Consider the following 14,097-nt stretch of genomic DNA (forward strand, 5'->3'; position numbering starts at 1 on the left):
TCGAATATAAAGGACCTGACAGAATGTAAGTGCTTTTCCTTTCTGTTTCCTACAGTTGCCTAAGAAGAGATTGCTCTATAGCCTGAACTTATCTGATCCCTGCTTTTTAGGGGGCTGTATCAGTCAGGATGTTTTCAGCTAAGCTAAATGTGGCATGAACAGTGAGTAAAACTCATGATCTCACATTGGCAATCTGTAGACAGATATTTCTAGGGTTGCTTAAATTGGGCACAATGCCACCATCAAGCACCCAGGTGATTCCCATGTTCATGTTCTGCCATCTTCATTTGTTGATTTTCTTCCTTGGGCTTGTCCCCTCCTAGTCACCAGGTGACTGCCACAGTTCCAAGCATCACACCCTCACACAGCTGTATCCAAAGGCAGACAGGGGGGAAGTTTGTTCTCTTGTGTCACCTTTCAAACTGTGCAACATCTTTCCAAGGAAACCCCACTGTACATCATTTTATGTCTCATTGGCCAGGCCTGGGTTATAGTCATGTGATGAGTCACTGGCATGCCTGCCTAAGTGAAAGAAGTGTCACCTGATTGGTACAGTCGTGGCTCATCTCCTAGGCCTGGGGAGAGGCCCAGCAGCCCTTAGGGTTTGGATGCAAAGAAGGAAGTGGGCCACGCATGATGGGTAAGGAGCACATAATGTCTTCCACAAGGCCAATTTCATATTGTGTGCACACCTGGACCTTTGACACCTTAAAGTGGAATATGGAGTCTTATTTTTGCTCCATATTGTGATCTGTAGTTCCATGTATGAACTCAACACCTTCATATCTGCTTTTAGAATGAAACTAATGGCTGTTATGGGCAACAACTTTATAGTGTTTATTATATAATATGTGGGATTATGTATTTTTTAAGAGTTAGTTTCTTTGCATCTTAGTGCTAAGCACAATGTGGTAGGCACTTAGCAAAGGAAGTATGTTAAATGAATAAAATGTCCCCTAGGTTCTGCTTTTTTGTTACTTTGCCATCTTCTCTACGGGTTCTTGGATGTTGGGGTTAGGTCAACAAATGCCAGAGTGATCTGTGTTTAAAGCAAACACAACATTTTAAGACTCTGAATTTTAAGGATAGTGGATAAAAGAGTGAACTATAAAGATTTCTATTTATGAGGCTTCATAGAACTAAGTGGATTTTGTATCACAAACCAGTAAAACTTCTCCAAAGGATGCTATAGTAGATTCAACAACTTCAGTTCAGTAAACTTTATCATCAGTTTTACCCATGAATCAGGCATTAACTTATTAGTGGTTCTCCACCCCACTTAACTGTCAAACTAGTTAAAATAATGAAACAAAGCAGACTCTAAAGTACACCCTTTAAGATACCTGCCATCCCTTACTACCACCTTTCCCCAGCAATAAGTAAATTTCCAGGTGAGGATAAATATCCGTTTGATAATATGATTGATACAAATACCTTCCCATGGCAGGAGACCTGTTGCAGAGCATGTGGGCATGAGTTTGTGTACCAGGCAGTGGTGGGTAAGTGGAGTGGAGTTTTGCAAGGGGCAGAGATTTAGTCTTTTTGCCAGTTCCCTAAGCAGCCTGCCAACGTGGTTGTAAGATTTGCTGGGCCCCATTTAAAGCATGTGTTTATTCCCCAAGTGCTTTACCAACAAGGGTCAGCTCTGCCACTAGGCTGTTTTTTTTATGCCAGAATTGGCCTGTTATATTGAAAGTTTCATTTTCTCTACTGTGATATTTTTCTCTTGTTACTCTGTCAGCTATTGAAATGAAAATATTTGCAGTGGATTCACAGACTTTCAAAAGGAGTTTGATTTATGTCAGAATTTGAGCATGTCTAAGAACTTCCCACAAGGTCTAGTCACAGTACCATCTCAGCCTCTCAGCTTTTTTTTTTTCTACGAGGCATTCATAAACAAAGTCAAAAAATAAGTCATAGACTGGGAAAAATAATTGCTATGATTTACCAGATAAAGATTCATTTCTCTAATATACTAGAGCATCTTGAAACTGATAAGAAAAAGAAAGCAATGCTGTAATAAAATGGACATTTTATGGAGGAACACTTACAAATGGCCAATGAATATAGGCAAATATGTTCAGAAAATGAAGACTAAAATGAGATACCATTTTCCCTTCAATTGGCAAAAAATTTCAGATTGTAAGATCCCTGCTCACTGGTGTTGGAAAATGGGCACTGTGATGTGCTTATTGAGAAAGTGTGAATTGTTAAAATCTTTTTGTAAATCAACTGCTGTATTTAGTAAAATTTAAAATGGTCATACATGTTGAATCTGCAGTTCTATTTTTAGGAATCTTCCTTACACAAATAATAGTGTTAATATATAGCATAAGGAAATATTTCTAAGGATTCTTATTATGACAGTGTTTTCAGTGGCAAAGGAATGGAAACAGCTTACTCATCCTCTAGGGACTAGGTTGAATCAATATTAATAGCTAGTCACAGGATAAAATTCTAAGTACCATCTTTATCCTGTCCACTCACAAATTACTTCCAGCCTTGACATCGCCAAATTCCAGACTAATGCCCACTTAAAATCTCCACTTGGACGTTTAGCATCTTAAATTTAACATACCCCAAGCAAACTGATTTTTTTCTCCCTTACACCTGTCTCCCTGCATTTTCTCTATTTTTGTAAACACTAGCTCCAATCTTCAAGTCAGAAACCTTGAGGCAGTCCCTGAATCTTCCCCTCTTCACTACCCTTCACTACTCTCCTCACCCCCATTTCCTAGCACTTCCTTATTGCCCTTCATTTTTCTTCATAGCAAACAGCAGTCTCTCTCTGTCTCTTTCATTTTTAAGCTCCATGAGGATCAGAGCTTTGTTTTGTATCTCCAACATCTAGAATAGTTCTTGGCACATATAAGTGCAGCTTTCAGCAATTATTTTTTGAATAATTGAATGTTTATATTGTAAAAAGAAACAAAGTTGCTATATAAGGAGTATAGAATCCCCTTTTGTACAACTAAAATCAAGCCAAATAAGTCAGACATTGAAAGACAATACCATAGGATCTTTCTCCCATGTGGAATCTTAAAAAAACCAAAACCCTCCAAGCTCATAGATACAGAGAAAAGATTGGTGGCTGCCAGAGGTGAGGGGCAGGGAGGTGGGTAGGCAAAATAGGGGAGGGAAGTCAAAAGGTACACACTTCCATCTGTAAGTCATGGAGATGTATTTGTACAGTTAATACTGTACTCATATTTGAAAATTGCTAAGAGTAAATCTTAAAAATTCTCATCACAAGGACAAAATTCTGTAATTGTGTATGGTGGTGATTATAATTAGACTTACTGTGATCATTTTGCAATATATACAAATACTGAATCAGTATGTTGTATATAATGTTGTTCATGGTATAATGTCATTCATACCTCAATTAAAAAAACATTAGTTGTGGCTCCCTGAAAACAAAATAAAAAACCAAAACTTTATTTTAAAAAGTATGTGTCTTTGATTTTTCCTTCCCATGGCTGTTCTGAGGAATTCATTTTTAGACAGGCCCACACAGCTTTAGCTGTCAGGCATTTGCTTGATGGCCTGTAATCTGCATGTGGGCAGATGTGAAGCTGCTGAGAAAGGAAGGTCATTCCTAGAAATACTACCTGCCCTCCTGCAGCGATTTGCCTGATTTGCTTTGGAGGAAGCACATATAAAATCAGTTGGAAATACATTGTTGATGTGAGTGACCCAAATATGTTGAGTATTGACATCTTAGAATGTGTTAGTTCCCTTCCCCAAGTATGCCTGAAGCCTCTTTTGTAATCCCAAACTCTAAATGTTCAGAATGAGAAGCCATGTGATTACATCTGGGATACTTAACTGCGCTTGAACTGCTATGACTACCTGCTGACTCACGTTTGTACCTGTCCTCTACTCTGAGACAGGCTTGTTTTTTAATAATAGCTTTATTGAGATAAAATCTATATATCATACAATTTAAGGTATGCACTTCAATAGTTTTTAGTGTTATTCACAGAGTTGTACAGCTATCACCACAATTGATTTTAGAACATTTTCATCATCCAAAGAAGGAACTTCATGCCCATTGAGTCACTCACTCTTCCCCCCACGCCCCAAACCTTAGCCCTAGTCTACCATGAATTTACTTTCTGACTCTGTGGGTTTGCCTATCCTGAATGCTTCATGTAAATGGAATCATACAGTGGCCTTCTGTGACTGGCTTCTTCAACTCGGCAGAATGTTTTTACCTGTTATTCAGGTTGTAGTATTTATTAGTAATTCATTCCTTTTTGTTGCCAAATATTCCATTGTATAGATATGCATTTTATTTACATTTCATTAGTTGATGGACATTTGGGTTGTTCTCACTTTAAGGATATTATGAATAATGCTGCTATGGACATTTGTTTATGTGTTTTTGTGTAGATATATGTCTTTATTTCACTTAGGTATATACCTAGGAGTAGGATTGCTGGGTCAAACATATAACTATGTTTAACCTTCTGAGGAACTGCCAACTATTTTCTGAAGTGGTTGCACATTTTACATTTTTGCCAGCAGAGTATGAAGGCTGGAGAGATTTTTTAAAAAATCCAGATCTGTTCATAAGAGTGCCTACCTCATAGGGTTGTGGTGGGGATTAAATGAGATAAAACAAATCAAGCATTTATATGGAAAGCAGTAAATAAGTGCTGGAAATTTTGTTATTGATATAGTAGGTGTTCCATGTGTATAACAAGTTCAGAATCAATGATTATGTTATGGTTAATGCATAAATAAAATTTCCCATCCTAACCATTTTTTAAGTGTATAATTCAGTGGTATTAAATATGTTTATCATGTTGTATCTATCTGGAAATTCTTTTCATCTTGTAAAACTGAAACAAAACTCATTATGCCTCTCTTCCTTCCATTCTGCTATGATTTTGACTATTTTAACTACTTATATAAGTTGGATCATATAATACTTGTCTTTTTGTGATTGTCTTATTTCAGTTAGTATAATGGCCTCAGGTTGCATCCATTTTGTAGCATGTGTCAGAAGTTCATTCCTTTTTAAGGCTGAATGATACTCCATTCTATGATATACTCAATTTTGTATATGCATTCGTTTGTCAATGGACAGTTTAGTTGCTTTCATATTTTAGCTCTTGTCAGTAATACTTCTAAGTACATGGGTGTACAAATTCCTTTTTGAGACATTACTTTCAATTTTGGGGGTATATACTCAGTATTGTAATTGCTGGATCATATGGTAATTCTTTTTTTAATTTTTTGAGAAACCACTGTACTGTTTTCCAAAGGAACTATTCCATTTAACATTCTTGCTAATAGTGCCCAAAGTTTCCAGTTTCTCCCCATCCTCACCAACACTTATTATTTTCCTTTCTTTTTTTTAGTTTTATAGTAGCTCTCCTGATACGTAAGAGATATTATCTCATTGTAGTTTTGATTTGCATTACCTAATGACTAGTGATGTTGAGAATCTTTTCATATGCTTTTTGTCCATTTAAGTATCTTCTTTGGAGAAATGTATTTTCAAGTCCTTTTTCATTTTTAATTGGGTTTTGTTTTTTTCTGGTAGTTTTTTTTTTAAACCCTGTTGATAGTGTCTTTTGATGCACAAAATCAAATATATGGGGATTTGAATAATGTTTTCCAGTTAGTGATTTCTAGTTTAATACTCCCTGATCACAGTAAATATTTTGTATGATATTCGACTTCAAAATTTGTTCAGATTTGTTTCATGGCCCAGAATGTGGTCTATTTTGGTGAATGCTCTTTGTGCAATTGAAAATAATGTGTATTTTGCTGTTGATGGTGGAGTATTTTATAAATGTCAGTTAGATCAAGTTGGTTGATAATGGTGTGAGTCTTCCACATGCTGAACTCATTTTGTGTCTACTTGTTCTAGCAATTACTGAGAGAGTAGTGTTGCAATTTGTTGACTATCATTGATTTGCTTATTTCTTTTTACTAAGTTTTGGAACATGTATTTTTAATCTTTATTTTTAGGTATATAAACACTTAAGATTGTTAGGTCTTCTTGATCATTCCTTTTAACATCATGAAGTGTCATTCTTTATCTCTGATAAAAGTCATTGTTTTAAAATCTACCTTGCCTGTTACAAATATAGCAACTTGAGCTTTCTTTTGATTACTGTTAGCATTGTATCTTTTTCCATCCATTTACTTTTCATTTTTCTGTGTCTTTATGTTTAAAGCAGGCTTTTTAAAGGCAGCATTTACTTGGGTCTTGCACATCAGTATAATCTTTTTCTGTCTTCTGAATGAAGTTTTGTATACAAATATATAAGAGAAAATGGGCAGAGGACTGCAATTCTAAAGAGAAAGTAGATGGTTTGCCTACTGTGATAAAAATATCATCCAAATATTTATAAATCAGGTGGGATTAACTGTCTTCAGGAAGCCTCTTCAGCAGCATTTGATCTTGCATTATGATGATACATCTTTACATACATTTCAAAATAAGATAGCGTACAATCTAAACTAGTGAAAAACAATCTACAGGCTTGGAAGTTGTCTCCTGTTGTTAAATGACATTGAATGAAAAGGATTTGAGTAATTTAAAAAATGTGAATAGGAGAGGGAAGTGATAAGTCCTTTCTAAAATATGTAAAAAAAATTTCCATATTACAAAAGTAATGCATGTATGTGTATTGCTCACAACTTAACTACCCATAAACAAAAAGTAGCAAATAAAAAATACTTTGTAATTTTGCCACCCTGATCAAAAAACTTGTTATTACTTTAAAATATATCCTTGTAGCATTTTTGAACAACCAGTCTAATTTTGAAAATGAAATCATACTTCTTTGTAAGCCTTCTTTTCACTTACTAGCTCATGAATATTTTTCTATGATCATCATTTTCATACTGATCTATATCAATCTTTTTAATGATAGCATATTCCATTGTATAGTATACAGTCCCAGTTTATTTCTGTTTTTTTTTCCTGTTAATAGCAATGCAGTGTACAGTACTCCCTTAGGATGCATTTATAGAAATACATTTTATGGATAAAAAACCATGCAGAATTCTGAGATTATGGAATATTGACAAAAATGTCTGCCTTAAAGTTCCTGCTGATGGATCATATACTAACGTTGGTGTCTACTATTTATTTTTGGGGGAGATACAGAGTAGATTTGTACTGTAACTTCAAATGACATTTTCTAGTCCTTCAAAATTTTCTATAAGGTCATAAACTTCTCTTTATATGTTCTGATTGGATCAAATGTAATTTTTGCCTTTACTACAGCTTAAATGAGTCAAAAATAGAGACTTATTTCACAGTCTTTTTGAAATGAAGTGGTGTGGCAAGTGTTTTGTTGTGATTGCGCAATTTGAACACGTCAGCTTCTCAATGTGTATTTTGTGACTTAGTGTAGAGGGCTTTTTCTTCCCTTTTGGGTTAGTTCATGGGTTTGGCTACCTTCCAAGGAGGCCAGAGTTAAAATATTTGAGCTCCGAGGAGACAGAATAGTGCTAGTGGTAAAAGGTAGTATGTGGTGAAAATTGGGAGGGGTAGGTATTTATTCTGGATGAAAATAAACATTTATGAGATTATAAAATGTATGTATAGATATTGGTCCCTGCCCCCTATTCCTTGGCACAGGGCTTTTAACACCCTTGTAATTTTCTAAGTGATAGGAGCGTTATAGAAACACTTATTCTAATATGTAAACACTTGTTCTTATATTTGGTCTTTGGCCATTCCTGACACAGGGCTCCTAAAACCCTTACACATTTCTAAGTGATAAGAACCCTAGGAACATCTTTTGTTCTAATGAGGAGTCTCTGGGTGGGCTTTTGGATGGGGGCTGGTGAGAACAAGCCATGATTAGAACCTTGGAATTTTCAGTGCACCCTGTCTTGCCAATGGGTTTCAGCCCTGGGCAAGTTCACTATGGATTCAGGGTGACTAAAAAATGACAGTAGAACATTCTTGGGTTGAAAGGGTTATACCCAACTTTATTCCCATGGTGGCAGGTCAATCACTAGAATCCCATCCATTCAGAGTGAGTCTGCATGCAGCAAGCCAGTCTCTGCCTCTGGGCCTCTCTACCCGCACAGCCATCTCAGTCTCTGTCCTGGGCGCTGCCACCACTCCAGTCTCTGCTCTCCTGCAGCCTTGCAGCTGTGCCACCATGTCACCCAGAGCACTGGGCAGAGCTCTTTGTATAGAGTCAATAATGTATTGCCCACACATGTGTAGTGAGCTAGCTGACCAGGGCCAGGTGAGACTCCTGGCCATAGGAACCTTTACTTTATCCACACACCCTCACCTCCAAAACACTCCAGAGAGGGGAGAAGGGCTGGAAATGGAGGGTGATAATTGGTCATGTCTGCATGAGGAATCTTCATGTAGCAAAGGAGACATACATGAGGGGGGAAAACTGGGTTTTCTTAAAATGTTCTATTTATATTAGTGGATCTAGCACAGATTATTTTCTAAATGGACCTGGTGTGGTTCTGTCTCTTCTTTGATTCATGTATCTCTTGAGCATGTTCTAGTTTCTGCATTCTCCCTATAAAGAATGACGATGATTTGCAATATCCATGAACTCCCCCAATGATGTTGAAATGATCAGTTTATTTTCCCCTTCTTTAATATGAATTATAACTGTGATTTGTTTGTGACTTATTTGGCAGTTATTTGGGACTTAAGCCTGACCTTTGCATTTTGATATTAAAGACTATATATTCAGGCTCTGGGTTTTCAGTTTCAGGCACGATGGAGTAAGCATATTTCTTCCTATCTGTTCTAGTGAATGTAGCTATAAAACCTGGACAGAATGCATGGAATGGCTGGACTGTGAAAAATAAGCAATAGCGGCTAGATAGGGAAAGAAGACCAGAATTTAAAGTAGCACTGAACTGGCATTAAGCTTGTCATTTTCCCCCTCTGGTCCTCATCCTGCCATTAAGTCCCAGAGGCAGACACAGCTGTGGAAGTACACTGTATAGGCTGGAGAGCTAAAAAGGAGACAGGAATCCTGAAAGTATTGGGAAGATCTCAGAGGAGGAGCTCAGGAAAGCAGCGTCATATAGATACCTATGAATTGGACTCACCCCTGAGCTTTATATATATGGATCTGATCCTACTTAGCATATAAATGAGTCTGAGAACTGAATTAACAAATAGACCACCATCCAGGTTCCAGACTGGCCACTGTGTGGTGCATGAAGGGAACGAATCTGAATAGCATTGCAAAGCCTTTGAAAACTGAAACAAAATTGTTCACATTCTCCAGAAAATTAAAGTAAGACCCAGAATATTATAATATTAAAAATGTCCGTGGTACAATACAAAGTTACTCAGCTAATGAAAACCCCGGGGAAATAATCTGTGCTAGCACAGGAATGGATAAGCAACAGATGCCAGTGCTGGAATGACATAGATGTTGGGATTATCTGATGAAGAATTTAAAGTAGCTGTTGCACAAATGTTCCAACAAGCTGGCTCAAACTCTTGTGAAACAAATGGAAAAATGAAATTCTCTGCACAGAAAAAGATGATATAAAGAAGAACCACTTCAGTAGCCAAACTGAAAAACTTGTTGATGGCCTTAATAGTAGAATGGAGATGACAGTAAAAAAGATGGTGAAGTTGAAGAGAGGTCAGTGGAAATTATGCAATCTGAATGACAGAGATGAAGAAGATTGAGGAAGAAAATAAACAGGATTTCAGGGACTTGGACAAGAACAACAAGAAACGTCTAATACTCATGTCATTGGAGTCCCAGCAGAGAGGAGAAAAATTTCTAAATTTTGCAAGAGACATAAAGACTCAACATGTCCAGTAAACCCAAGCAAGATAAACCCAAAGAAATCTATGCCCAGTCAGATCATAATCAAACTTCCGAAAACTAAAGACAAAATACTTAAAATAACCAGAGAAAAAGAACATATTATTTATAGTCAGATAACGATTCATGTGATTGTGGATTTTAGTCTGGAAACTATGGAGGCCGTAAGTGGCACAGCTGAAAGTGTTGAAAGAAAAGTCAACCTGAAATTCTGTATCCAGCAAAAGATAGACTTTGTAAATTAGGGTGAAACAAAGAAAGGCATTCTCAGGTGAAAGAATATCATAAAGTTCATAGCCAGTGGACCTGTACCAAACAATAGCTAAAGGAAGTTCTTTGGATAAAAGAGAAATGATACCAGAAGGAATATTGTAACATTAGGAATGAAGGAAGAATAACACAAATTGAAGGAACCTGGATAAATATAATAGACTGTCTTGCCAATGGGTTTCAGCTCTGGGCAAGTTCACTATGGATTCGGTGTGACCAAAAAAATGACAGTAGAACATTCTTGGGGTGAAAGGGTTATACCCAACTGTATTTCCATGGTAGCAGGTTAATAATCACTAGAATCCTGTCCACTCAGAGTGAGTCTGCACGCAGCAAGCCAGTCTCTGCCTCTGGGCCTCTCGGCCTGCACAGCCGTCCTCTGAGCCTCTGTCCTTGGCACTGCCACCACTCCAGGCTCTGCTCTCCTACAGCCTTGCAGCCGTGCCACCGTGTTACCCAGAACACTGGGCAGAGCTCTTTATTTAGAGTCAGTAGCAGCATATTGCCCACATATGTGGAGTGAGCTAACAAACCAGGGCCAGGTGAGAATCCTGGCCACAGGAACTTTCATTTTATCTACATAGACTACTCTTTCTTGAGTTCCTAAGAATACATTTGATGATTGAAAGCAAAAATGCTAACACTGTTATGGAGCTTTCAATGTATGTAGATGTAGTATTTAGGGCTATTGTAACTTAAAGGGGAGGGAGAAGGGTCCTATATGCTTGTAAGTTTCCTACATTCTACTTCAAGTGGTGAATTATTGATTCTAAGTAGACTCTGAAAAGATATTTATATTGTAATCTGTACAGCAATCACTTAAGTAACTCTACAAAAAGATATAGTTAAAACACAGTAAGTTAAAATGGAATACTAGAAAATATTTAAATAGTGGAAAAGAAAACAAATGAGAAAAAAGAGTAATGAAAAACAAAGGAAACAACAGAAAACAATAAAAAAGTAGGTAAAAAAATCCAAACATATCAATAATTTTATTGCATATAAATAAAACAATCCAAATACAGATATTATAAGATTGGAAAAAAAACTATAACTCTATGCTGTGAATAAGAGACTAATTTCAAGAATTTTAATACAGGCCGGTTAAACTACCTACTCCTGGGTATTTACTCCAGAGAAATAATAATTATTCTCACACAATAATCTGCACACAAATGTTTATTGCAACTCTATTATCATAAAAACTGGGTACGTGCTTTGTGGTTCATTTGTAATACAATGGAATACTACTGACTAATAAAAAGGAACAAACTGTTGGTACATGGAACAACTTGGATGAATCTCAGAGGCATTACATTGAGCGAAAGAATGCAGTCTCCAAAGGTTAGCTAGTCTGTGGTTCCATTTACATGATAGTATTGAAAAAACAGAATTATAGTGATAGAAAACAGATCAGTAGTCACCAGGAGTTAGGGATCAGGGGAGAGTGTGTGCCCTGCAGGCTGAATGTTCCCAGCTGGGGCATAGGGGTATTCAGCAAAGATGTGAATGAAGCATTCGTTGGCACATTGGCCTGACCTAGGGAGTAGATTCTAGAAGAGGGATTATAATTTCACTGTAACAGATTCCCAGTCTCAATCAGATGAACTCAGTTTTCTGGCTAAGAAGAAATCAAGTTAAGTTGGACTTGGTACAATCAGTGGTTTAATTCTTCACAGATCTTTGCATTTGTGAAGAGTACCTCTGCCTTTGGGGCTTTTGTTGTGGTGATGATGGTTTGATGTTTGTTTTGGTGGCTGATATATAATGGGACAGGAATTGGTTTGCCTACAGCTTGACAAAACTGGGAGTAAATGGCACTTGGAATCTAAACATGCCCTTTGGAGGCAACTCAGCTGTGGTAAACGAGATCAAGACGGATACTGTTGGCAGATTTTCAGGCAAGGGAACAGGTGGCAGATCAGATAGAGAGTGTCCTTTCAGACAGTGGAGAAACATTAGTGTTATGTTAGGCTGTATGCTAACATTCAGACAGGAGAGGCTAATGGTTGGAATAGGAGGTCAGGTACTGGGGGGGAGGGCGGCCTCAGTCATGGCTGGGGGTATCAGGCCAGGTGCCCAGGCCCAGGAGAACGTAAAAATTGATGAAGTCCTGGAACTGTGGTACAAGGTGCAAAGTTGATCAGAGGAATAAAGCCAAAATCACCTGAAATACCTCATTGGTGTTTCTTACATTTTTCCAAAAGTAAAAACAGGACTGTTTTTAATGTGTGGGACAAGGCTGAATTGGGAGGTAGGGTCTAATAATGAGCAGAGGTTAAAGAAGATGAGCATGGGAACAGGAGTTACAGCATTTTACAGATTTATCTGACATAAGCATATTTTCAGCTGTTCATTTACTAATTTTTTTTTAATTTATTATTTATTAATTTTTTTGGTATCATTAATATACACTTACATGAACAACATTGTGCTTACTAGATTCACCCGACTATCAAGTTCCCACCCCATACCCCATTACAGTCACTGTCTATCAGCTTAGTAAGATGCTATAGGATCACTACTTGTCTTCTCTGTGCTATACTGCGTTCCCCATGCTGCCCCCCCTTACATTATACCTGTTAATCGTAATGCCCCTTTTTCCCTTTCTCCCTCCTTTCCCACCCACCCTCCCCAGTCCCTTTCCCTTTGGTAACTGTTAGTCCATTCTTGGGTTCTGTGAGTCTGCTGCTGTTTTGTTCCTTCAGTTTTTGCTTTGTTGTTATACTCCACAGATAAGTGAAATAATTTGATACTTGTCTTTCTGTGCCTGGCTTATTTCACTGAGAACAATACCCTCTAGCTCCATCCATGTTGTTGCAAATGGTAGGATTTGTTTTCTTCTTCATTTAAAAAAAAATTTTGATATTGTTAATGTACAATTACTTGAACAACATTTTGGTTACTAGACTCCCCCAATATCAAGTCCCCCCCACATACCCCATTACAGTCACTGTCCATGAGCATAAATAAGTTCCTATAGAATCACTACTTATCTTCTCTGTATATACTGCCTTTCCCATGGCCCCCCAACCCCTACATTATGTGTGCTAATCGTAATGCCCCATTTTCCCCCTTATCTCTCCCTTCCCACCCACCCTCCCCTGTCCCTTTCCCTTTGGTAACTGTTAGTCCATTCTTGGGTTCTGTGAGTCTGCTGCTGTTTTGTTCCTTCAGTTTTTGCTTTGTTATTATACTCCACAGATAAGTGAAATAATTTGATACTTGTCTTTCTGTGCCTGGCTTATTTCACTGAGAATAATACCCTCTAGTTCCATCCATGTTGTTGCAAATGATAGGATTTGTTTTCTTTTTATGGCTGAGTAATATTCCATTGTGTATATGTACCACATCTTCTTTATCCATTCTTCTACTGATGGACACTCAGATTGCCTCCATTTCTTGGCTATTGTAAATAGTGCTGCAATAAACATAGGAGTTCATATATCTTTTTCAAACTGGCTGCTATATACTTAGGGTAAATTCCTAGGAGTGGAACTCCTGGGTCAAATGGTATTTCAATTTTGAGTGTTTTGAGGAACCTCCATACTGTTTTCCACAATGGCTGAAGTAGTTTACATTCCCACCAGCAGTGTAGGAGGGTTCCCCTTTCTCCATATCCTTGCCAACATTTGTTGTTTGTCATTTGGATGTTGGTCATCCTAACTGTGTGAGGTGATATCTCATTGTGGTTTTAATTTGCATTTCTCTGATGATTCGTGATGTGAAGCATCTTTTCAGCTCCTCTGCCCATTTTTTTAATTGGATTATTTGCTTTTGTTTGTTGAGGTGCATGAGTTCTTTATATAATTTGGATGTCAACCTCTTATCAGATATGTCATTTATGAATATATTCTCCCATATTGTAGGATGTCTTTTTGTTCTAGTGATGGTATGCTTTGCTGTACAGAAGCTTTTTAGTTTGATATAGTCCCACTTGTTCATTTTTGCTTTTGTTTCCCTTGCCCAGGGAGATATGTTCATGAAGAAGTTGCTCATGTTTATGTCCAAGAGATTTTTGCCT

General features: G+C 37.4%; 1 protein-coding gene across 20 annotated transcripts in view; it reads left to right on the forward strand.

The window, feature by feature from the left end:
• The window catches only part of HERC3 (HECT and RLD domain containing E3 ubiquitin protein ligase 3), a 113,853-nt gene that overhangs the window by 19,979 nt on the left and 79,777 nt on the right, over positions 1–14,097 (forward strand). For 3 of the 20 annotated variants that reach the window (XM_036922130.2, XM_057502434.1, XM_036922129.2), the window contains exon 2: positions 56–161. The exons of the other annotated variants lie outside the window; for them this stretch is intronic. In XM_036922130.2, coding sequence (XP_036778025.2) covers positions 155–161 — 7 coding nt within the window. In that variant the 5' untranslated portion in view covers positions 56–154. The remainder of the gene's footprint in view (positions 1–55; positions 162–14,097) is intronic. 20 annotated transcript variants of the gene reach the window in all.

Source organism: Manis pentadactyla, chromosome 5 (genome assembly GCF_030020395.1).
Source record: "Manis pentadactyla isolate mManPen7 chromosome 5, mManPen7.hap1, whole genome shotgun sequence".
Classification (NCBI taxonomy): domain Eukaryota; kingdom Metazoa; phylum Chordata; class Mammalia; order Pholidota; family Manidae; genus Manis; species Manis pentadactyla.